General features: G+C 37.9%; 1 protein-coding gene across 1 annotated transcript in view; it reads right to left on the bottom strand.

Annotated features, from left to right (window-relative positions):
• The window catches only part of TSPAN8 (tetraspanin 8), a 175,164-nt gene extending 164,780 nt beyond the window's left edge, over window positions 1-10,384 (bottom strand). Inside the window, exon 1 of the mRNA XM_065888159.1 lies at window positions 10,241-10,384. Coding sequence (XP_065744231.1) covers window positions 10,241-10,384 — 144 coding nt within the window. The remainder of the gene's footprint in view (window positions 1-10,240) is intronic.
• Window positions 10,385-27,004: the final 16,620 nt, after the last annotated feature.

The raw sequence follows: 27,004 nt of genomic DNA, 5'->3' as shown, positions 1-27,004 counted from the left end.
TAAAGCAATTATACACCAATTTTTTTTAAAAAGCTATTTGTGATATAATTAAAATCTGTCTTTTATCATTGGAAAAATATATGAATATTAAAAATATACTAAAATATTTAAAATATAATTAAATAACATTAAAATATTTAAAGTATAATTATATATAATTAAAATAATTATAAAATATACATATACTGAGAGATTGATCCTACATAGGACCTACAAAGGAAATGATACTAGTTCTTCCTGAAAGCGGGATTTCACCTGACACTAGGTATGGCCTGCAGTTCAACTCTTTGCCCCTTTTTTTTTGGTAATTATATCTCCTCCATTTTTATTGCCTTTGCCCTTTTTTGTATTAGGGTCTGCTCACTGTTAAAGAATGAAGAGAAGAAGAAGACCACAGAGGGCAGTTGAGGCTTTGATCACGTGCAGTATGGCAAAACAGCCCATGAACTACAAAAGAAAGGAAAACGTGGTTACAATTAATTCTATCATTTAATACGGCCATCTCCTGACATATAATATTGGAACATCTATTTCCATAAGTTCCTAAAGAAGGGGACCTTCTATTTCCTCTCACTTTCTTTGTTGACCAAAACAAACAAAAGAAACCCACAAAAAACAAAAATAAAACAAAACAAAAACACACAGAAGTCTGCAAATAAGAAATAAGAGTCTTATTTGGAGTCTTAAGAATTGCAATTTGGGAGACACGGATATGGGTAAAACTGAAAGAATGTTCTGGGGAAAAGAAAGAGTCAGGTGCTTATAAAGGGAAAGCCATGAGGCTGTACTCTGACACAAGAAAAGAAATACTTGTCCTTAAGGAATAGGCTGTCATGAGTTATTTAGGGTAAGCGTTTGATAAGTATCCTGCATTCTGGAACTTTGGACAGATGTTCTGGATGCCTATGTTAAGATAGTAAGTGGTCAAAGGTCAGGTTTCATCTGGGCTGAGATGTGCATAAGTCACACTTCCTCAGTGGCCCCCTGGCTCCATTTTAGAGAGCTCTCTTAGTACCAACTCCATTTCTATTTTCCTTTCACACCTTCAGGAATGAAATGGGCATTCACCGCATTTGTCATTCCATGTCCAATCAGCAGGAATAAACGGACCAGATAGGTGCGCCCATACAATGCAACTATTAGTTATAACCAGAGTGAATTAATGAGCTTCTGTAACCTTTTATGTTCAATATTATGACCCACTTTACTCCTGCAGGTTAAAATTGATTCTTTGCAACTCTGAAAGAAGGAAAGCTCGTCAGATTAAAGTTTAAGAAAGGAGAGTCTTTTTTTCTAAGATGGTTCCTCCAAGCTCAAAGTCTCCAGGAATCTGCTAGGTATTCTTTGTCTCATATGCTATGTCTCACTGAAATAAATCTTAAAATATTCAATATTTGGGATAATTCAAGCTCTTTGGAGTTTTGGATTACAGCATTTCACGAGAGGGAGCAGAGTTATCTATAAGAGAAAGCCAACACACATCAAGCCTGTTTCGCAAACCAGAGCTCTGGGAAAAGAAAAAGGAGTAAGGAGTGTTGACAAGAGATTTATTTTTCAGACATGTAAAACCTGAGTGTCTGATTCTCAGTGAAAACAGTACATGGGGAACTTCTTAATTACTCTGCTCAGACTACAGAGAAGTAGAAATATGTTTAGTGACCTCTAAAAGTAAATATCTCAACACAGAAAATAAGCAACTGGAAAAGAAATTAATAAAAAATATTCCTTAATGAGGTTCTTGGTCAGTAATTTCTTATGTCTTATTGAATGAAAACTAAGGAATAATGTAAAAGGTTTACAGCAAATTCTGTATTTTTAACATAGTAAAATCTAGGCTAAATATAGATATCTATAAATAACTAAATTTTATTTTTTATAAAGTCAGAAATATCCAATTATCTCCTTGTTAAGAATGATCAGTAATTAAATAAGTAATATTTCAAAGAATTAGTTAAATCCTAATGTCAATCCCCCCAAAACTGAAGACCTGCTTGGGACATATATTTCATAATTAATGTTATGCTATCGAGTTAGGTATTTTTCATATAATTTTTAATGTATATTATTAATACACTAGGATGACTGTTCAAGTTTTCAGAGAACTGTCCCATGTCCCAGGAAACTCCTCAGTCCTGGGCAAACAGGGATGGTTGTTTACCTATCACTAAAATCTGTATTATAGCATCTCTATATGATCTCAACAATAACTTTTATAAGGCTCCATCAGAAAACTAGGTTAAGCACATATTTGGGGCCTGCATCCCTCTCATGGTAAATATATAGGCTATAGTTATGATTGGATAACAGAACTAATTTAGGTTGACAGGAGTTTAAGGTAAACTAGGAGAATAAGAAGATAGATAATGTAGACTAAGGAAAACAAATGAATTTCCACAGTAACATTCTTTCCATCAGTATTCATAAGCTGTACTTTAAACTGAGAAAATGTTAGTCCCAGATTCTTTAGCATGGGAATCACTAATCTTAATAATATGGAAAGAGCAATGAAAGCATGGAAATTTCCATAGGAATATCAAATTTTCCTCAATCATATTGATTTATTGACATGCTTAACAATGGACTTCTAAAATATATTCTTACCACAGGAGACTCCCTAAAGGGAATTACTTAGAGATCAAGGTTATTCATTTTAAGTGAATTTGACAATAATAAACTGTTTAGTAGTTTTATGGTTAACATAGACAATAATTTCCAGAGAATTTTTGGACCCCCAGCTAAGAAGCATAGCCAATTTTCTGAGAAGTCTAAATAATGTGCAATTTCTTCAGTACCTGATGCCAGGGAATCTATTATTTCTCAGTTTAAAGCCTTTGTTGTATCTGCTTTTCATTTAAGCTCAGGAGAAAACATTTTGTTTCTGGAATTGTTTCTTGGAAAAGGGAGTAAGCCATTCAGTGCATTACCAAAACCTAAAGCTTTATTGCCTTCTCTTGCTTCAGCACCATATATTGCTGCCTGAAAATACCCCACACATGTGGTCCTGTCATTTGGCAATAAAAACATCGGATCCAGCAGTGACGAAAGATTCACGTTTGAAGGAAAGCAATGCAAGATAATTTCACTGCTAGCACTTAGAGAGGGTCCAAATAAACTCGACAACACATCCAATATACAAGGTACATTAACAAGGAGAATACTCCGTACCACAGGGCACATTCCAACCAAGCACTTTTCAAAATGAGAAGCTTATGCCAATGAAAGTAATGAGCACTTTCTTACACCGAACCGAAGGGAAATCAGACATCGATGGGAAGGACACTTACTCAGACACTAATCTGCTTTTGATTATTAATGTGTTGCTCCTTCTAAGGCAGATACAGCAACATTCAGAAAGGAAGAAAAAAGACTTCCAAACTTGAATTCTGTTTTTCTCAAATAAATTATCTAAAAGATTATTCATTGTGTGGTTTTTAACTTTTTCTGGTCCTTCTGTTGTTCTTTATATCCTTCTTTTAAGTACTTGCTGAATGCATTTCCATGTGACTCTGTGACATGCTCAGAAAACAGGATAACTCTGGGACCTAAGCAAGGATGAGCACACAAGTTTTACTGAGGCTCAACTTCCCTCATGTTCCGAGGGGAAAAGACATATGATTCAGTTTTATCACCCATATGTAATATAAAGTCTGTACTAAAGCCAAACAGTTGTGGGAAAATATATGTTTTAAATACAATCTCCTGAACTCTACACATTTAATTCCAGTAGTGGTACTAGTATCTTACGTTACAGTTTCACAAAGCACTCATGTATATTTTATTTCATTTGATCATCATAGAATCCTCTTAAGTGAATGGAATAATAGTATTCTTATTTTATAAATGAGGAAAATTGAGACTCACAGATTCCATACTAGGCACACATTTTAACACTTAATTCAACATCCCTTCCACTACCCCATGCTACCCCTTTAACTAGAGTAGCATATATTTTCTGAGTGTCTACCATGCACTAGATACTGTGCCAGGGAGCTGTGAATACAGTGGTAAATAAGAAAACCTCAGACCCGGTCCTCAAAAGAATTTTAATAAAAATTATTATTTGATAATTTACACAAAATCAGTTATATAGTAACTAAGGTCATTGAATGGATAGAAAATTTACTGACTAGGCTGGAAAATGTAACACCAGAAAATAATTAAGATTAGAGAAGTTTTATATAAGTATAATTTGAAACGTATTTACAAGGCTCCATTAATCCCCAAATTTCAGTTTTTTAACACAATATGTTTTTCTCTCATGCATGTAAAGCCAGTCTGTAGACTAAAGAACGTGGGGGAGGGAAGGCAGCTCTGTTCCATGCAGTCATTCATGAGCTGTATTGGCAGAAGTTTAGCTGTCTTCAACAGGGGGCTCCCACGGTTGCCTTGGACATCGGTATCCAACTGGCTGACTAGGAAAGAGTGGAGAAAATCAAGTGGCTTCTGTGGGTCCAGTTATCCATCTATGTTCCATTGTCCAGAATTGTGTCTCATGCCTAACTTAACTGCAAGAGAGGTTGTAAAATGTAGATCAACTGTGCCCAGGATGAAAAAGAAACTGATTTTCTCAACAGCTATCCATTACCTGTCACAACCAATCTCTAGTTGGGTAACCTAAAAGAAATTATTTAATCTCTACAGTTGCCTCTGAAAAATGGAGATACTGTATCTCATTGCATCCAAAACACCATCTTTTTTTAAGCTCTGCTATTATTTTATGTGCCACTAAGTAAAAGAAAAAACAGTACCACCAACTAAACTAGATTCGTACATACCATCAATTCCAAAAGACATTCTGACTTAGCGATATTAAAATATGAGGGGAAGGGAGGATGCAATGAATTGAGGAAATATAGTAATAATATTTGCCTCCTTGGATTATTGGAAAATTAAATAAAGCAGTGTACCAAAAAAATAGGTCATGTTGCAGAATCACCACAGAGTTCTAAGTTATTAGCTAAAACAACAGTCACATACAACCAAATCAAACAAAACCTACACAAAAACAAATCTTGGCTTGGAAATACACAGCAGGTATTGAGGCATTCTTGCAACTGTCAAGCAGAGTCACTACAGGGCAAACCCTGAGTGCCGTCCACCCCCTTTCCAATCTTTCCTATGACCATTACTCCCTGTTGAACCTCCTAGGCTCAGAGAGAGGAAAGAAAAGCAACAGACAGAAGCAGACAGCAGCTTCCCTTCTTGGAATGTTCCCTGGTATTGATACAGATGTTTCAAAGTCCTTCTTTGAGGCAGAACAATGTAATGACTGAGACATGCTTCTCACGTCAAATGATTCAGATTTGAATTGCAGATCCTCCAAATTAACTAACTTCCCTAAACCTCTGCTCTCCTCATGCATGGTATGGGGATAATGACAGTATACATCTCTGGCTGTTAAATGAGATCATCCGTGTGAAGTCCTTAGCACTGCACACGGCTTATAGTAAGTACTTAATAAGCATAGCAGTTATTTGAACCTATGATTCTTACCCTACCCTCTTGTGCCTTTTGTGAGTCATTACCCATCAGAAACTACACGAGGACCTTGCAAGGAGCCATAAAAAAACAAAACCCTATCCTCATTTTTCTCCACTCCTTCTTCCTGAACCCAGCAACTAGAATAACAGTACTGCTTTCTCTGTAGTACTGGGTCCACCATAACTTTATACCCCTACAGCCTTTTCTCAGAACTGCTGGGAAGGAGATCCTATGTTCCTGTATTTTGTCTCATCAGCATCCTAAATCATAACAATATTGCCTCATTCCTCAGACCAAAGTAAAGACCTTGAAAATAACCACTAAGTAAAAAAACACCCTAGAAATTATAGATCAGTCACTATAATTTTTGCTTTTGTTTGTTCGTTTTCCACTTTAAAACCATTACTGACACCATGTATAAACGGAGGATACAAAGAGATCTAGATCTGGATCTAGACATAGATATGATGTCATGCAAGGTCACCACAAAGTTCTAAGTAGTCACTCAACCTAAAAAGATAAAGTCATCCATCAACAAAAATCATGCATATACATGCACATTCTATATGTATAGAGTAATAATATACAACCTAATGATGTAGAATGAAGAAGGAACACAAGGGAATGTAGTTCTGTTGACCAATATCATCCATGTTGATCAGCAGAAACATCATTTCACAGAATACAGTGTAGCAAGATTAGATCATTTCCCTGAGCAAATAAATTCCATCTCATAATTGTTGATGACATAAGTCATCATAAGTAGTTTACTAACTAGTTTATTAGTGCTTTTATTAGTAACTAACCTCACAAAGAAACTAATCCACCTCTTAATTAATCTAAGGTGTGAATCCTGCTTCAGGTAAGGAAAAGTATTATGTGAAAATCAGGTGATCATTGCTAATTCATATCCATTTTAATGGATCAGTGTTTGATCTTATCTGACGCAACCAATATAATGCTACAAGTAGACAGTCACATCCCCTGGTGAACTATCTGGATATCTTTTCTGCACAGGGAAATTTCACAAAATATTGCTGCCAGTACTTCATTACTAGTGAACCTACTACAGAAGTATTTCTTTAAAACACAGTACTGTTCTATTACAAATATTCTATCTTAATTGTTCTTACTTCATTACTAGTGAACCTACCACAAAAGAAGTATTTCTTTAAAACACAGTACTGTTCTATTACAAGCATTCTATCTCAATTTTTCTGATGATTAAAGGGGATTTTAATTATACAATCAATGAGAAAATAGATAGAAACCATCTGGACATTGTTCTGTTTTCTGCCAAATAATTTTCTTTTGTTTTACATATCAATGACTTAAGCTAACAAAGGAATTTCAGTGCCAGTCATTTGTCCTTGGCAGGGCTGGATCTTTTTTATGTTATGAAAGATCTTTTAAATTTACTGATTGAGAGTCAAATTATCCCACACGGTCAGTGAATTAACCTCAACATTTTCCTACACATAAAACGAAGAACAAAGGGTATTTTTTAATTACTTGATCTTTAAAGCATACAAACTTTAAATCATTTTGTGCTTCAATGTTTTTACTAATCAGGGTGGTCAAAACTCAAAACACTTTCTCTTTTTTGAGATGCTGATGGAAAATGCTTAACCAGTAGGGTACTTAAAAAAAAAAAAAGTACTATGGTTTTAAATGAAATAAAAGAATGGAGAAGGACATGGCATGAAAGAAACAGAGAGCCTTCCAAAAGTTATATTGCTATAATACTGGGCGGCCAGTCTGCACGAAGTAAACCTTTAGGAAACTCTAGCAGAGAAGACTCCTGGGGACAGACTGCCCAGGAGTCTAGCTGCAAGTATGAGGACCTAGAGGGGTGGGATAGGGAGGGTGGGAGGGAGACACAAGAGGGAGGAGATATGGGGATATAGGTATATGTATAGCTGATTCACTTCGTTATACAGCAGAAACTAACACACCATTGTAAAGCAATTATACTCCAATAAAGATGTTTAAAAAAAAAAAAAACAAAGGGGAAGGGAGTAGGGATAAATTAGGAGGTTGGGATTAACATATACATACTACTATATATAAAATAGATAATCAACAAGGACCTACTGTATAGCACAGGGAACTCTATTTAATACTCTGTAATAACCTATATGGGAAAACAACCTGAAAAAGAATAGATATATGTATGTGTATAACTGAATCACTTTGCTGTACACCTGAAACTGACACAACTTTGCAAATCAACTATACTCCAATATAAAATAAAAAAAATTTTTTTTAAAAAGTGAACTACCTGAAAAAGCAAATCAACTATTAGGTCAGAAACTAAAATTCACTTCTGCCATTGCTCCTAGAATGGAAGAAAAAGTGGCATGTTGGCCATGGACTTTGCCACATTTCTCTGGTAAGCACCATGATTTTGACTTTGAAAGGTGAGTTTTGTTTCTTAAATCTACTCTTTGTAGGGAACTGCACAAAATAGAAGGTAGCTCCTTCCATGGAGCAAAGAAGCAATAAGATTTTTTTCAGCATTCTCTAGAAGCATCTCTGTAATAAGCAGGATTTGTTGATTCGATAGGTGGGTATAAAAAACCAGTAGCGTCTGGGACTTGGAAATTTAGTGTCCAAAGAATACTAAAGAATTACATTACCATTTACAGTAGGGAAAAGAAGGAACTGATTTGAAAGTCTGATTCACAGCTATATATTTTAGAGATAATCTGTGGGACTAACACACAAAAGTTTTTCAAAGATATCTTAAACATTTCTTTGGCGGGAAAGGAAAGAACCGGAAATTGTTATAAGATTTATTAAACTGTCAACAGTTCTGAAAGGAAAGAATTTGACCAAGAAACATTTTTCTCCCTTGGACACCTCTTTAAAACAACAACGATGATCTGTTTGGGGTTAGGAAGTACTATGAAAATTCACAGGGGAAAAAAATCAAGGAGAGAAAATTACCTTTTATCTGTTACCAAGCTGACACTAGTTTACTATCCTCATTTTTTGAAAAAATTCACAATTTATTATAGTCAGATGAACTTCTTTGATTGTTATTACTTTCAAGAGGTGATTCTCCAAGGTGATTCTCTTAACTCCATTACTGAAAGTTAGGGGAAGACAGAATTTAATGACTCAGTATGTGAGGTCAAAAAAACTGATCCCAACCTAAAGATAAATTTTTATCGTACTGTAAGGATTTTTGATGAAAAAATTTTAAATTAAATTAGTGAGCTTCCAACAAACATAATGAAATTATTCTGTCTTCACCTTAATATTTATAGATCCTTGTTGATTACCAGACTTTAACTTGTATAACTCCCTGTAAATTAAATACAGTGTATTAAAAGGGATGATGTAGGTATTTTTAAATAAAATAAACACATTTTCAAAAAGCTACGTGGTAAGGTGTATTTTAGAGATATCTGCAAAGGGAACACTAGAAGTAGTCATATTGGAAACTGTAAATGGAATGGAGATGATGGGGGCAAAGAGGAGATATAGCAGTGTTGGGGGAGGGCCATGGCCTTTGGCCATAAACTGCTTGGCATTTGAAACATGGCCCTGGCTCTGGCTACCTTTAGCAAGTTACTCTATAAACTTCAGTTTCTTCCTACGTCTTAGAACTGTTTTGAGGATTGTGCGGGAGGAGAAAATTTTCCTCTACCCTTCTAGGTTCTCCTGGCTGGTCTAAGAATTAAATTGACATGAGACAGATTAACAGGAGAAAATTAAACGAAAGTTTAATAACACATATACATGGAAGAGACCCAGGAAAACTGAATAACTCACCAAAATGGCTGAAACCTTCACTTTAAATATCACCTTAGCTAAAGACAACAGAGGATGTTGGGAGTAGTGATTTGGAACTTCGAAGGGGAGGAAAGCAATTGACATGAAGATAGAAAAGCAAATGTTTGGTAAATAAATGTTCGCTGGGCCCTGCAGAGACAGTGGGACACAGGAATTTTAACAAGCAGACTTTGCTATACTCCTATACAAAGTCTACTATACCTCCTGTCTACTATACCTAGTTCATACTACAGTGAACTATGGTGATACCTCCCTTTCTGGAATGGTCCTCCATTTAAATTCCCTAGGCAGCTAAGGAGGAAGTAAAAAGAAAGACTTCCTGACTCTTCTGTTCCTTAAAAATAATCAATTTAGGGCTTCCCTGGTGGCGCAGTGGTTGGGAGTCCGCCTGCCGATGCAGGGGACACGGGTTCGTGCCCCGGTCCAGGAAGATCCCACATGCCGCGGAGCGGCTGGGCCTGTGAACCATGGCCACTGAGCCTGCGCATCCGGAGCCTGTGCTCCGCAACGGTAGAGGCCACAACAGTGAGAGGCCTGCGTACTGCTAGAAAAAAAAAAAAAAGTCAACTTAATTGAAACCTCAGGCCAAAGAGACACATTTTGGGGTGGCAAATTTTGCTCCCTCACAGGGTTAAATAAGATTGCATATGTTATATGCCTTACATAACATATATAACTATATATGTGCTACATACCACCACAGTACCAGGTACACAAAAGATAGTAAACATGAATGCTCTGTCCCCTAGACTGAAGGAGTGAGGTAGGAGAAGGAAGCAGTGAAGGGACAGTGAAGGATGCAAGTGGATGATGAGCTAACCTGGGACAACAGAGATGCTGTGGTGTGCTGCCGGGGCCCCACTTCCTACGGCCACCAACAGGGTTGCCTGCTGACAGGTCACAGCAGAGTCCCTTTCAGGGACTGGCCTGAATAGAGGTGTCTCTCCCAAAGCCATACCCCGTCCCGGAGGCAGCTGCCTTCAATGGCTGGAGGAAAAGGCATCCAAAGGCTCAACTCAGGACATCCATAAAGTGCCGTCCCAGCTTCAGAGTGCCGGATGGGATCCACTGGGACTCCTGCTGCAAATGCAGCACAGATCATCTTCTCCCACTGCCCAGTACAGCTTCCCTCCTCCCTTTACAGGTGCTGTTCCTGCGAACACTCCCAAATAAATCTCCCGCCTGCAAATTTCCATCTCAGAGTCTATCTCCCTAGGATAAACGGTAATATAAGTGGGGGAGAGGGTGGATTAGTTCAACGTGAAGAAGCAGGGATTTTCTGGGATTATGAATAATTCATATTATAATTATGCTAGATCATTCGCATAGTTTTTCTCTTCAACTACATGTGTGATTATCCCCATTCGACAGATTAAGAGAGGTTAAGTGATTTGCCTAATATCACAGAGCCACCAATTAACTGAAAAACTTTCAGCCCAACTTTATCCATCACTGAAGTCCGGACTCTTTCTACTGCATCATGCTGTCCCCCAACCACATCACTTTATTTATTTATTTTTTTAATATCTTTGTTGGAGTATAATTGCTTTACAATGTTGTGTTAGTTTCTGCTGTACAACAAAGTGAATCAGCTATACATATACATATATCCCCATATCCCCTCCCTCTTGCGTCTCCCTCCCACCCTCCCTATCCCACCCCTCTAGGTGGTCACAAAGCACCGAGCTGATCTCCCTGTGCTATGCGGCTGCTTCCCACTAGCTATTTTACATTTGGTAGTGTATATATGTCCATGCCACTCTCTCACTTCGTCCCAGCTTCCCCTTTCCCCCGCCATGTCCTCAAGTCCAGTCTCTACATCTGCATCTTTATTCCTGCCCTACCACTAGTTTCATCAGTACCATTTTTTTAGATTCCATATATGTGCGTTAGCATATGGTATTTGCTTTTCTCTTTCTGACTTACTTCACTCTGTATGACAGACTCTAGGTCCATACATCTCATTACAAATAACTCAATTTTGTTCCTTTTTGTGGCTGAGTAATATTCCATTGTATATATGTACCACATCTTCTTTATCCATTCGTCTGTCGATGGACACTTAGGTTGCTTCCATGTCCTGGCTATTGTAAATAGGGCTGCAATGAACATTGGGGTGCATGTATCTTTTTGAACTATGGTTTTCTCAGGGTATATGCCCAGGAGTGGGATTGCTGGGTCATATGGTAGTTCTATTTTTAGTTTTTTAAGGAACCTCCATACTGTTCTCCATAGTGGCTGTATTCGTTTACATTCCTACCAACAGTGCAAGAGGGTTCCCTTTTCTCTAGCCACATCACTCTAAATGAGAGGTGTGTGAGATGCAGTAAGAAGGGTTGAAGGCACAGTGGTTCAGATCAATTTCCCATTCACAAATCCCAACTTTTGTTAACATGGCTCAGCCTCTGTTTTCAATTTCTTGTGCCCTGAGCTTTTGGGTTTTCCTTTAAGGCTGTTTCTCAACCCCAAAAGGCCAGATATTTAGTATATGAATTTTCTCTGTGTGTGTTTCTGTCTTTTTGTCCAAACATCCTATTTTAAAGGAACATCCTATTTTAACATCCTTTAACCTACAATTAAAAGTTAAAATAAAAGAACATGCACTTTAGAGTCTGAGAACTGAATTTTAATCCCAGCCCTGTTATTTACTCGCTATGCAACTCAGAAGAATGGATTCACCTCTTGTAGCCTCTTTTTTACCATCTGTGTACGGGAGTAATAACAGCCATCTCATAGGGTTGTCGTGAGGTTCCCATGAGATAACCCACATTAAGCACATAGCACAGTGGGCATTCTATATATCCTCAATCCAACAATCTCACTCTTTTCTAAAAAACTCCCTGATGATTCTGCACAGTCAGGAAGTGAATAATTTGCCTTCCCAGACTGTGTCACATCTCCTTTACAATATACCTATTCTGACTCACAATACACATACACATTCCAGAAGCGATATCTAGCCTCTCTAGGTCTTTATCATCATGCCTCTTACCCGGGTGCTAGACATAATGTAAAACCCATCTTGAATGGTTAGAACATCTAAGTCACACTCTCTTTTCCTGGGAAGATGAGGGCTCCTCACTTCCCCTTTGTTCAGCCCTGATGCTCAGGACAAAGCATCCCATCACACCCAAAGGATCTGGGTCTTCTGAGGAACAGAAATTATTCCTGCTCAGAAAAATAGGCTGGATTCTCCTGAATTAAATATTTAGAATCCCATATTGAGACTTAAACCCACAAACTCTGATTTCCAGCAAGGGACACACCCCCTCAATCACAATCACTGTTTGGGTAGGGAAATGTTTGCCACATTTTATTTTGGAATTTGAAATACAATAATTAATATCTATTTAACACTTAACTATGTGCCAGACACTCTGCTAAGTGTTTTTCTGCATTGTGTTATTAAGCCTCATGAGAAACCTAGTTAGTTATTATAATAATCCCAATTTTATAAAAGAAGGAAAACAGTGTCAAAGAAAGTATCCTTCCCCCTGATTCTAGGAGGAATGGAAAGCTGGGGCCACCCTAGTTATCAGCTCAACCAGATTGAACAGGGAGCTGAAGGACATAAGAACTAGAGAGAACCACCAATAAGAATAAGCTTATAAGAAGAGGAAGGAGAAAAAAAGAAACCTTTTCATATTTTGAAAGGAAAATCCAAATGGAGCTGGTATTACTAAGAGAGCTCTCTAAAAAGGAACCTGGAGGCCATAGAGGAAGTGTGACTTATGCACATCTCAGCCTGGATGGAATCTGAATTTTTGAGCACTTATCGTCCTAACGAAGACATCCAGAACATCAGCCAGAAACTCAAGATACTTATCAGACCCTCACCCTAAAATAACTTGTGACAGCCTATTATCAGACCCTTTACCTAAAACAATTCATAACAGCCTATCCCTTAAGGAGAAGTATTTCCTTTCTTGTGTCAGGGTACAGCCTTGTGGTGTTTGCCTTTATAAGCTCCTGACTCTTTCTCTTCCCCGGAACACTCTTTCAGTTTTATCCAAATCTGTGTCTCCCAAATCGCAATTCTTAAGACCCCAAATAAAGCTCTTTGTTCTTTGCAGCCTCTATATTGATTATTGTTCAACAGTGCTTATATACATCAGCTTATATTTGCACTTTTCAACTTTCAAGTATTGATTTTACTATGGAGATACTTTCTAGGAAAGTAACTGAGTTTCCCCAAATTCCAGTTTTGTTTTTAGGTAGAAGAAGAAAATGGAGAGAGCTATCCATTTAGTCAATCGGGATGTTTGATTTTGTTAAAAACAAAAACAAAACAAAAAACCTCTGAAGACAAAGCAGAGGCAGGAAGCTAACTTAAAGTGACACAGCAAGGAATTCACTAGGCCAAGATTAAAGGCCAAAGTGCTGAAACCAGATAGTCTGCCTAATTCACCAAGCTTGATCTTTTTAAATAAATTTACTCTGCTGGGATGTTATTCCTTTCTCTCTCTAGGGCTTCTACTGAGTATTGACCAGATTTTTCCTGGGTCAAGTGAAGTCATTTGTTTGAATTGGTCACCCCTATTTACTAAAAATCAGACAATTTATATGTTTCACCAAGTTTGATATCTTAAGTCAAATTATGAACAAGTAAAGCTAATTTAATTGAAGAAAATGAGATCTTGCATTCTTTGATTGCAAGACTGCATGATTGCAAGATTTGCATGATTCAGTGAAGTTGAGTTGTTCATTATCTCACTTTCTCTCCCAACCCAAAGCATTGCATTGAGGTCATTTATCCAAGCCACTTTAAAATCAATTGTTAGGCTTTTTAACATCTTTATTGGAGTATAACTGCTTTACAATGGTGTTTTAGTTTCTGCTGTATAACAAAGTGAATCAGCTATACATATACATATATCCCCATATCTCTTCCCTCTTGCGTCTCCCTCCCTCCCACCCTCCCTATCCCACCCCAGGCATTTTGCATATACAGTAAGCTTAGCCTCTACTCTGTGACATAAGGGAGTCAGGAATATCTTTAGCCCCAATTTCCCAGAGCTGGGAGAAGCCCAGTGTTCCTCCTCTAGTAGAGCAATGCAGTGAAAAGCTAGTCGCTTCCTCTGTACCCTTGCAGGGTTGTCAGGCTTCAACAGATGCATAGTCATAGCAGCATGGTGTTGGTGATGGATTCACCTTCGCAGGCAGACAAGAAATTCAGTAATGTCCACATTCTCCCTGGTGACTCTTCTACTTTACAGCCCAAAATTAGAAGCAGGCTTTCTCCATGTGGTTCAAGGTTACAGGGGCAATACTGGAGATTCTTAAACTAGCAGTTTAGTGATACAGAGGCAGCACTATGCCCCTGTCCCTTAATTTTGTCTTACAAAATGGGAATCTTGATTTTTTCCCAACTAAAATATCTTCCAAGGGGATAGTGATCTGACTGTGACATCAGTCACTTGCATTGAGCAGAAAGGCTATCTCAGAAGTGCTAAGACTGGTTGCGGTCTCTTTTCTATCTGCCATTACTCTTCCTCAACACTTCTTCCTCAGTTTAACCTGCAAAGACACTATAAGCCCTTCACTGTTAAGGGATAAGTTATTTGTTCTGCCATGCTGGAAATTTTGCATTGATTAAGTCACACGCTTTCAACCTCTCACCCTTATAAACAGCACCGTTAAAGTGAAGCACAGTTCACTGGCATTGATAAGTCTGTGTTCATAGTCTTGATGGTAATACCTAGAGGGAAGATAACTGTCCCTTATGAGGATCAATAATATGGTCTTGGACTTGTTAACATGCTGTTATAACTATTTGAGCTAGCCAGGAAAAGATAGTTCTTATCCAATTTAAGACTATTTTAGTACCTATGTACTATATGTATGGCACAGTGATTTTTAAAAAATATATAGCCCCAGTGTTTTTGTGTCTTGTCTTTACTTTCCCCATCCTAGATTTACTGCTTTAGAAAGAACCTAGTCCTGGGTCAGCAAACATTTTCTGAGAAAGTCAGATAGTAAGTATTTTAGGCAAGGACCATACAGACCCTCTGTAACGTGAAAGCAGTCCTGATCAATATGTAAACAAATGAATGTGTCTGTGTCTCAATAAAACTTTATTTACCAAAACAGGTGACAGGCCAGATGTAGCCATAGTTTGAGGATCATGATCTAAACCAAAAGGTTGATGAGGGCAAGAAATGATCTCTTCTTGTGTCCCTAGCACCTAGCACACTGTGGATATTCAAATCTGTTAACTCAATGAATAAAAACAAATTTCAAAGGACCAAGAAGCTATCCTAGATCAATCGTAATAGCAAATGTATAGTGTTTCACACCTGTCAGTGTGGAACAAAGTAACCTGTCAGTAGAGAAACATTTGCTGAATAACTGAAACTCCATTTTATTTCGCACCCATGATTAAGCTCTTTTATTCTTTTTTTTTTTTTTTTTGCGCGATACGCGGGCCTCTCACTGTTGTGGCCTCTCCTGTTGTGGAGCACAGGCTCTGGACGCGCAGGCCCAGCGGCCATGGCTCACGGGCCCAGCCGCTCCGCGGCATGTGGGATCCTCCCGGACCGGGGCACGAACCCGTGTCCCCTGCATCAGCAGGCGGACTCTCAACCATTGCGCCACCAGGGAAGCCCTGTCTTTTATTCTTGACTTATGCACTGGATTATCTTTTGGGAATTTATTCTTGGTTCAAAACATCATTAAAAGATGCATTAGGGCTTCCCTGGTGGCACAGTGGTTAAGAATCTGCCTGCCAGTGCAGCAGACACGGGTTCGAGCCCTGGTCTGGGAAGATCCCACGTGCCACAGAGCAACTAAGCCTGTGTGCCACAACTACTGAGCCCGTGCGCCTAGAGCCCGAGCTCCGCAACAAGAGAAGCCAATGCAATGAGAAGCCCACACACCACAACGAAGAGTAGCACCCGCTTGCCAGAACTAGAGAAAGCCTGTGCACAGCAACTAAGACCCAACACAGCCAAAAATAAATAAAAATAATAAATTAATTTTTTTAAAAAAGATGCATTAAACGTGGTCTGTGGCCTTGCATATATTTGCTCTTTTAAAAAGTGCTCCAAGTAGGCTTTCCTGGTGGCGCAGTGGTTTAGAGTCCGCCTGCCGATGCAGAGGATGCGGGTTGGTGCCCCGGTCCAGGAAGATCCCACATGCCGCAGAGCGGCTGGGCCCGTGAGCCATGGCCGCTGAGCCCGCGCGTCCGGAGCTCCGCAACGGGAGAGGCCACAACAGTGAGAGGCCCGCCTACCGCAAAAAAAAAAAAAAAAGTGCTCCAAGTAGAAACAGACAAATTGAAGAGCTGCTTCTTTTTCGTGTGTTCCCATTCACATGTTGTTTTAATTTTTCAGCTTCATCAGGCAGGTAGGCTGCCATCTGGTTGATTCTTGACAGTTCTCAGTGGTTTTAGCTAAAACTTTGGCAGTTGATTTTTTTTTTTTTTTTTTTGTAATGAAGGCAGCCAATGTTTTGACAAAATTCAACCCTCTGTCCCTAGAGAAATTATTCAGTTTTTAAAACTTGTTTTCAGACCAACTTTTCCCAGAAAGGCTTCATATCTTCCTTCTCTTTCAGGAATTCTCTCTTTTTGCAGTCAACTGTCACAGTTGATAGCTTACTGGCTATAAAAAGAGTTTTTAACTTTCAGTACAAAATAAACAAGGTGACATTGCAAATAAGTCTTGTGAATCAATAAGCATACTATTTTTTAAGGCATTTGCACAATATCCCCTATCATAAGATGCTCAAGTGGCAAAATAAAGGAAATTAGAATTATAATCACCCAAAATAAATGATTTGTCCTCTGGTTAAATAGAGAAATGTCAGTATTAAGGTCTGTAACAAAAATTCATCATAAGAAGAGACCTGTATAGTTTCTTTGTTTTCTGCTTAGCTTTTTCTTTAATGTTTTTCTTCAAGCTCTATTGAGTTAGGGTTGACAAATAAAAATTGCATATATTTAAGGTCTACAACATGATAATTTGATATACATACACACTGTGAAATGACTACCACTATCAAGCTAATTAACATATCCATCAACTCACACAGTTGCCCTATTTTTGTGTGGTGAGGACCCTTAAGGCTTACTCTCAGCAAAATTCATGTATGTAATACATTAGTATTTACTATAGCCACCACGCTGTACATTAGAGCTCCAGAACTTATTCCTTTTTTTTTTCACGGAAAGGCATTTTATTTTAAATATATTGTAGTAGTGTGTACATGTCAATCCCAAACTCCCAATCTATCCCTCCCCCACCCCAGTCTTCCCCACTGGTAACCATAAGTTCCTTCTCTAAGTCTGTGAGTCTATTTCTGGAGAACTTATTCATCTTATAACTGGAAGTTTGAACACTTGACCAACATCTCCCCATTTCCTCTACCCCCAGCTCCTGGTAACCACTATTCTGCTGTGTCTATGAGTTCAACATTTTTAGGTTCCACTGGCAGAGGCCTATATAGTTTCTCAACCAAAAAAAAAAATCTCAATATTCAGGATAGAAAAAATATATACCTGACTTCCATTCCTTTTTCTGATCTATTTTTTCAAAAAAGTCTTACTATAATGTCTTTCTTTTCTCCAAAAAATTGTATCTAGAGGCTTCAGAAAATTAGCACTGGGAAAACCAGCACTGCCCTAAAAAAAAATAAAATGTTTGTAGCTACCTTATCCTATACTGGAGCCCATATATGCCGGGTTATTGAAATTATCTGGTCAGTCTATAAAGCATACAGAGGACTGGGCCCCACTAAAGGGTCTGGCTGAGGACTCTGTTAGTTTTGATTGGAGTACTCTTCAGATGGTCCTCATGGCATTTCAGATTTGGGAACCCCTGCACCAGAAGACTCTCCCAGCAAGACAGCTGCATCTAGTCCACACTTTAATGATGATTCAAGAGGCCCCAGATTCCTTTTCTCAGCAGTGAGTACATTTTATTTTCACCCTTTTGATCTTCACCAAAAATTAGGTGCCAGCCACAAAATCCTATTTACTCTTACTGTAAGCCCAGCATCTGTCTTAACAACCACAGACCCTCTTTCATTCTGTAGCTATTCCAATCTTTGAAAACAGAGGCTGATGTTCACACACAGAAGTGTACTTTTCATAAAGCCACAAAATAAAGTGACTGTTTCTAGTTCTGACTGAAGAAAAACCATGTGTCAGTTTAAATATCTTCTGCCCTGATTACACACATCAGTATCTGAAAATATTTACAGAACCTAAGTATGGAATTCAATGCAACAATGTGAAATTCCACCCATCACACTCGTGAAATTCAGACACACAGCACCAATGATTAAAATAAAGAAGAACGACAACAACAAATATTTGCCGAGTGTCTATATGTGCCAGGCAATGGACAGATAAACAAAAACTTTCATTAAAAAAAATAGCGTTTTAGTGATTTCAGTGCCATGATTGATGAATTCCTTCATTAATATTTCCCAGCAAGTATTTAAGTTTCCCCAAAGAAATGATGTTTCAGCAAAGAAAATTATTTAGATGTGGTAACAATTGGTTTTTCTTTCCTGTATTGCTGAGATTTTAAAGATTTTTTTTTTTTTGGCAGATTCAACAAAACTGTTGACTTGGGTTCATAGTGTATATAGCTGATCTTATATTCTTTTGATAGTTTGATCAAGTGTCCAAAAATGATACATTTCTTTTCTCTATGGAAAGTTTAGCATGGGCTCTTATCTTTCAGAGCCTCCAGTCTTAGCTTATGGGAGAATTTATATATTAAGAGAGCTCAGTTAGAAACTTAATGCAACTTTTCTGAAGCGAAGTTAAGGCTGAAACTAAGACAGCAGCAGTAAAAGGGGCAGCGAGGCAGGGGAGAAAAGAAAGAGTATTAAGTGTGTCTCCAGGACTGTTTCTAGTTGGCAACCTGGAAGAATTGTGATACTATATCTCCCAAGATGGGAGATACATAAGGAGCAGCTCTGGTGTGATGCAGAGGGGGAGAAATGATGACATCAATCATAAATACATTGCATGTGCAATGCCCACAGGACCAAGTACTTTCAGGTAAGCTATTGGATTGGTAGAAGAAAATAACACCCCTAGCTGAATTCTCAAGAGTAAGGGCCAAACAAGGTATGTACAATGCCCTAAAGGATTATGTACCAGCTATCTATTTGCCACGAGGATGCTGCACAACATAACAAACAACTACATAATTCAATGGCTTTAAATAATAAGCAACTATTTAGTTCTAGATTCTGCTGGTGATCGAATGGTTCTTCTGGTCCCAGCTAGACTCACTCATGCTTTTGTAGTCAGGTGCCAGCTGTCTTGGCTGGGTTTAAAGTTTTGGCTGTGACAACTGGGCTGACTCAGCACTGCCCAGCATAATCTCTCATCCTCCAACAGGCTCATTCTCAAGACAGTGGCAAGGTTCAGCCAGGGAGCATGAAAGCTTTCACAAGGCCTATTGAGGCCTGGCTCGGAATTGGGCACAGCTTCACCTCTGCACATTCTACCAGCCAGAGCAAGTCAAAGGCCAACTCAGATTCGAGGAGTAGAGAAATAGACTCTACCTTCTAACGGGAAGAAATTCAAAGTCACATGGCAATGGGTACAAATCAGGGAGGGGTAGAAAATTGGGGCCATTTCTGCAATCAATGTATCATAGATCAGAATCAGATTTTTCTGATACAATCTCTTTCCTCACCTTAGGAAAGGAGAATCAGAGGTGTATAGAATTTTAGAGCTGAAAGGGAATTGAGAGATTATTCTCTCAAATCCTTTCATTTACTCTATGTGGAAGCACAAGGAGGTTTGCTCACTTATAATCAAATAGCTAAAGAGTTACAAAGCCAAGATAAAAAGATAGACTTTCTGGATCTGTGCCCTTCCATCGCACCACGCCCTTAGTTCCCTGGAGTGTTCAGACTTTAAATAATGTCGTAGTAGAAATTTTTCATCAGGATGCACTTTTTTTTCAGAACAATATTTGGAAATGTGTAGTGTTTTAATACAAATAGTGAAATCTTCATTTGCAGAAAATATTATGAACACAAAGCAAGTTTTTACAAATGATTCTATCCATCATTAAGAAATATAAACATAATAGTGATTAAATACAATGCCTAAATACTATGGAAAGAAAATTATATAAATGGGTTTATTGTGATTTATAAGTTTGACTCTGTGCCACTTGAATTAATAATTTCTTAAAAGAGTAGAACATAAACCATGCTAATCACTTATTTAAGGTTTCTCAAAACACTTCCTGATCCATAAAAGGTATTCCCATGCTATTTGGTTTTTCCAGGTTTTTCTTCTTTACTAGTAATTAAGGAATTCTTAGTTAAGAGTAAAATGTAAGTTAATAGATGGCTGACTTCTTGTGCATAGAAAACTAACTTAAGAATATAGAATTTTAGTCTTTTCTATCTGAAGCACACTTTACTATATTTCAAAATCAGCTTTGATAAACAGGGCTTGATGTGAATGAAATATGTTTAGAGTAGCTTTTTTTTAAACTAAAAATGTGAAAATGACTAAATAATTAAACAGTAAATTCAGGGAAATGGTTAAATAAATTCTGGATCTTCCATACCAAAAAAAAAATCAAATCAGTGACAAGTGAAAATGCTTTAAAGATAATGTTACAATCAAAAAGAAAGAAAGAGAGAGAGAAAATGTTTACATAGAACACAATTCCAATTTTTAAAATATGTACAATAAAAATACTGAAAAGACCTATAACAAAATATGAAGTGCTTTCTTCCTTTTGGTGAAAACACTCTAAGTGATTTATACTTTTTTCTTTATACTTTTATGTATTTTTAAATATATTTATTTATTTATTTAGGCTGTGCTGGGTCTTAGTTGTGGTATGTGGAATCTTCGTTGTGGCATGCATGTGGGATCTAGTTCCCCGGCCAGGGATCAAACCCGGGCCCCCTGCATTGGGAGCGCGGAGTCCTACCCACTGAGCCACTAGGGAAGTCCCTATGTATTTTTAAATCAAATCAAAATAACTAAAAAATTACATTATTTAAAAGGTTAGTAATTGATAAACAAGAAAAGAAACTAAGCCACAAGATTAAAGTGATTGCAAATGTTTAAAATGCAACCTTTTGAAGATAATATATATGAGTAGAATAAATACTAGACAAAACGTTTTAAATGAATATCATATTTTTTAATCATCCTGCATTCACAATGAGTCTTGAAACCATAAAAATAGAATGCACAGTCTAACAATCCCATCTCACAGATAAGAACTTGATTCATGCCCAGAAAGGTTAAGTGACTGATTTATCCAATAATATATAGCCAGTCCACTTTAGAATCAAGACTCACAATATAGCCATCCTCTATTTTATCATTTTACCTCTCTAAAAATACTAAAAAAGTTAATAAATTAAAATGCTGAGATTTAACACATAGTGTAGTACCATGTTTTTCAAATATGTGATTGTCTTGTTCGTCTTCTCTCATTTATGAGTTCATCTCTAGAAAGAGTAGTAGCTGTTTTATCTTAAAACATTCTCACATTTTCAGGTTTGCATATGGGTAAGACTTTTGATATATTTTAAATTTTTATTATTTTATTATCTTGATCTCATTTCAGATATTTCTGCTCTTGATAACAAATCACAATTTTCTTCAGTGATCTTAGTTTAGGAAGAGAAAGTAATACAGAAAGTAAAAATTGAAACATCTATTCCTTACTTACTAGTAAGTAAAAGCCAGTAAGCACCACAGGCCAAGTCTTGTCATTAGTGAATTTCTAGCCTATTGAGATAAAAAGATGCATATGACATGGTGCCTGATTTCAAAGAGCTTATAGTAGAGTAGAGACAGACAGATACACAAGCAACTAAGCAATACAGGGTTGTAGTTACTATAGAAATGTCTTTGCAAGTTTAAAAGAGGGATTAATTATTTCTACCTTGGGGCATATGAGGTAAGGTTGTCAGGAAATGCTCTGTAAAGTCAAACTTGAGCTGAAAATTCTTCAATAAATTTCAAGTTATTAAAAAAAAAAACTAGCAACCAAGTTTAATGACTTTACCATTCAAATAACTGCCCTATGTATTCAGAAGACAGCAAGAGATATTTCATAGAAGATGGTTTCCCTCAAAACAACGTTCAATCATCTTATCTGATATACACAATTTTATGAACACATATGCTTATGAATTGAAAAGAATGTGATCAGCCCTAGATTAAGTGTTATGGTAGGTACAGAAATTTTTGAGACACATTGCCAGCCTGCGAAGGACATGCAATATTATTATAGAGTCAGTATATGAACACATGGGAATCAGACAGTGTATTAGTTAGAGGAATACTAGCATATATAATACACACAAATACCAGCAATACTATAACGAATATACCCCAAAATTCCGCTGGCCTAACCCAATAAAAGTCTATTTCATATTCATGTAAGAGTCTATTGTGTACGTTCCTTGTTTGAAGGTGGCTTCCCTCCATTTGATGATTATATAATATCGCTGCATTGGCATATGTTCTGTGTGGCTAAGTAGCCTGTGGGGGGCCTTAAACTGCCACTTGCCCCTCCCTCAAGCACATGCATTAGATAACAGCCCATAGAGTTGCAAGTAGATGTAAGTTCCTGATATGTTCCCCCAGCCAACTTGTGATAAGCGTTCTCACCCACTCTTGGTTTGAACTGACCAATCTGGTCTTAGCCAAGGAATCCCAAACTACTCTACTCAGAGACCCTAATAAAGGCATGAGCCCCAAGCTCTGCTGTCTCTCTTCCTGACTCTTTCTTGGCCTCCCCACAAGGTCCTTGAGGCATACCATGTACCTCCTCCAGGACCTCTGAGTAACAAGCTCTCTATTTCAATTCCCTTGTGGCCTTTTGTTGAATCAGAGCTCATCATCCAACACCCCAGACTCTATGTAACAAAGGTTAATTCTTAAAAATCACAACAACAACGATGCAGTGATACAGGCTCTTTCCACCTTGTTTCTCTGTCACTTGCTGGAAGTCTTGTAGTCCTCTGATGCTAGCTGGCAGATGGGGAAAGATAGAATAAAGAAAGTATGCCACTTCTTAACCTCCTTAGCCCAGAAGTGAAATAACTCACCTTCCCTATTACCCACTGGTGGGAACAATGACATAGCCCCACGGACACCTGGAGGGCTGGCTAGGCAGCTGCTTCCCAGCAACAACTCAACACTAGAGAGGGTGGAGCATAAATCTCTGGTGGACACCTGGCCATTCCTGCCATAGATTTCATTTATGGGAGGGGAATTGGCTTTTTTTTTCCTACCACATTTAAAAAATATCTGATTGCGGATCTCATCTATGATTCTCTCTGAGTGTTAAATAAACTTGGTCTTCACAAATACTTCTCTTCAAATCTTAGATTTCCTACCAAAATGTGTATGCTTTTGAAACTAGAATCTCTTCAAGCCATCAATTCAAATAAATTATGTTTACATTTTGTTTCTTAGAACTACTTCACAGTTGACACCTCCTTGGGTGAAACCATTTTGGCACATGAATAAATTGACACTCTTTGGGGGGCTTATTCATTCATTCAACAAACATTCATGGAACATCTACCATGTTCTAGGACACACAATACTCAGGAAACAAAGACAGGAGAAGATCTCCAGGATGGCTAGAGAGAGAAGCTGAATACTGTAATTAAACTGAGATTCTAGGGAGTAACTAAAACAATATATTTTTAAAAACCTGTTGCAAATTTTTAGATTTGAGGCCCAAAACCAGGAAATTACTTAGACTATCCAACATGGACAAGCAAAAGCTGTGGGACAAAGAGGGGCAGAGGGTGAGGCTGGCCCTGGGAAAGAAAAAGGCAGACTTCACAGTCATTCCAGATGTAGATTTAACAAGATTCTATGATCAAAATGATGACTCAAAGGTATCAAGATGGAAAACTGGGTGGGTGACGGTGCTCTTAATGGAACTAGAGGAGCCCCACAAATGACAGAGTTTTAAAAGAGAATATAAGTTTCATTAGAGTGTGTTGAGTTTGAAATAACTGTAGATATCTATGTAAAAATTCATCTGGATGTGAGGGAAGTTACCCATGCACAAGCAAGTAAATGCAGTCTAAATTCAGGTCTTACTCTATTTTTTGAGTTTTCTTAAATAGTGTGCGGGGAAAAAAAAGAAAAGGGAAAAAGAAAAGACAAACAAAGGTAGATAATATCATTGTGTCTTTATGATATTAGATTTGGCACGATTTAGGCCTCCTTTTCAGAGGTCTTAACTGCATTTTGCAAATCAACACAATTTTTTTAATGACAAAATCACCTGGCCTGGTCTTAGTTCAAACTCTGAAGCTTCATCAGACATTTTGAAACACTTACCAAAAGCCATACTGTCTTTTAGGAACAACCTACTCTTTAAAACCAAACAAACAAAACAAAGGTGCCAGCTTAAAGCAAACCTGGATTCATTTTAGCTTTGGTATGAAAACTGTAATGCAGGGGTTCTGCTATATTTCATCTCCTGGAATTTTCACTCTGACTTCAACTGTGCATTGTTTTCAGTTATTCAAACCCATATACCAGGATCAAAATTCAAAGTGGGGAAGGAAGTAGCCTATATTAATGACATTTTTTTAAAGAGCATAATTTAAACTTTTCTTAACGTAGGCAGTCACGTTTGCATTGGTTTATTTTGTAATCATTCTTAACAGCAATAATCACCCATGTGGAGCTTACAATGTTGGGCACTGTTCTAACGCTTCACACATATTAACTCATGGAAACTTCACAACAGCCCCTGAGGTGAGGACTCTAATAATCACCAGGTTAAAGATGAAGAAACTGAGGCACAGAAAGGTTAAGTAATTTGCAAAGGGTTCCACAGCAGGCAAGTGGCAGAGGTGGAATTTAAAGCCCGGCGGTCTGGCTTTGCAACCCCTTCTCACAACTCTTCTGCTGTATTGTCTGTCCACTTTACAAATAGTATTTCTCTTTTACCATCTCTTGTATTTGAAGATTTGCTCTGAGACCCCTGGGACGTAGGTACAAAACCCTTTCTTCACGTTGTTTGTTCATCCAAACTGCCCTTGCCAACTAATCCAGATGCCAGCCAGTAGTCTCCATGATCCCTTTCCTTTTCCAATCATCTAATTAAAAGAGAGTGACTGCTGAGAGGTAATAGAACTCTGCTGGGGAGGAAGTGTGGAAGATAATGGCGAGCAGGGAAGACTCCACCTCACAGCTGTTCCCTTCCTTCTTTCCTGTAGCGCTAAGGAGTTAATGACTGCCTGTCAGAGCAAGGTAAAGAGGAGAGGAAGGCTGGGCAGTCACCATGCTGGCAGCTTCATGCTAAGAATATATAATTATCACCTTTCACAGAGAGAAATCTGGCTCAGAGTGGATAAATAACTTGCCCATGATAAAGGAGTCAGAATTTAAACCCAGCTCTAACTCCAAAGCCCAGGCATGTTCTTTCCACACTGTGAAGAAGCAAGCTCAGACGGGAGAGGACAATTCCCCTGATGATATCTGTACATTTCACTGGGTCTCAACATTTCTTCTATAAAAATGACAGATTGAGTAATTTTCAACATTGGTTCCTGGGTTGGTATTGTAACCGAAAGTGGGGTCCAGTGGCTCGCCGCTCAAAAGCCCATAAAGAGGCAAGGTTAGTGGAAAGGAAAGTTTGCTTCATTTTGGATGCCAGCAACCAGGGCGGGGCAGAGGGGGGACATCTGTCCAGAGGCCGACTCCCCCCCACTGACAGTCAGTGGGCAAGAGCTGTTATAGGTGGAGGGAGGGGCTACGTGCAGAAACGATAGTCTCTGACAGTCATCTTGAAATTGGTCATCGGTGGTCTGACCAGCGTCATCTTGATTGTTCTAAGGACAGTTAATCTTCAGCTCCGGGTCGGTTTTTTCCCATTTCCTTGAGGCCAATTCTCAGAATTGTGGCATCTTATGACAGTCTGGTCATCACGTAGTTAACTTTTTCCACCTGGTGGGGATTTCAGTGTCTATAAGACAGCTCATAGGATATGGCTCAGAATATTATCTATAGCCCTTGAGAAGGAACTAAAGGTCCTTGATTATGCTTACTGACCAAACTATTATTGTTTTGTCCTGTTTGACTGCTTTTCTTTGCTTCTGCATTTTCTCACTTCTCTGATTAAACTTATTCTTTGGCTAAAGTTTTTCCACAGAAAAAAGGCAGACTGAGGACATGGGGGGCAAGGACCATAGGGTCCTGCTCCGTTTCAGTATTACTACTAAATACTTAGTACGCATTATTGCAATTCATAGCTTGCAAAATATTGAGAAGTGGCTTTATGAAGTAATCTCTAGGGAACATAAAGTAAGCAAAAATTAGGATAGTGATATAGCAATAATAGTCATGTTTTATTAACTGCCTATATTGACCTGGCATTCTTTTTTTTAATTGTCTCTCAATTAAATGAATCTATGTACTTGTTTGACCGATATTTTCATTTCAAATAGTTACTTAAAATTTTAAATACCTATGCTTATTTTCTCCAGATTAATATAAATGGGTCTTTCTAACTCTTTGTTGGAAACACTTCCTAAGAATAAACAAGCAAATAAAAAGCATCAATTTTTAAATTTAGCAAAAGGTCTGCATAGGGTTGTTGTGAAAATAAATGGAATAATATGCTTAAAGAGCATTTAGGTGATGCCTCATGGGTTGTAAACGACCAACAAGTGGTAGAGATTTTTATTAGAAAACACCACAAAATTAAAATATTAAAAAATTCAGAGCTCTACTGAC

Source organism: Phocoena phocoena, chromosome 11 (genome assembly GCF_963924675.1).
Source record: "Phocoena phocoena chromosome 11, mPhoPho1.1, whole genome shotgun sequence".
NCBI classification, from domain to species: domain Eukaryota; kingdom Metazoa; phylum Chordata; class Mammalia; order Artiodactyla; family Phocoenidae; genus Phocoena; species Phocoena phocoena.
This window is presented reverse-complemented; position numbering and strand designations above follow the sequence as displayed.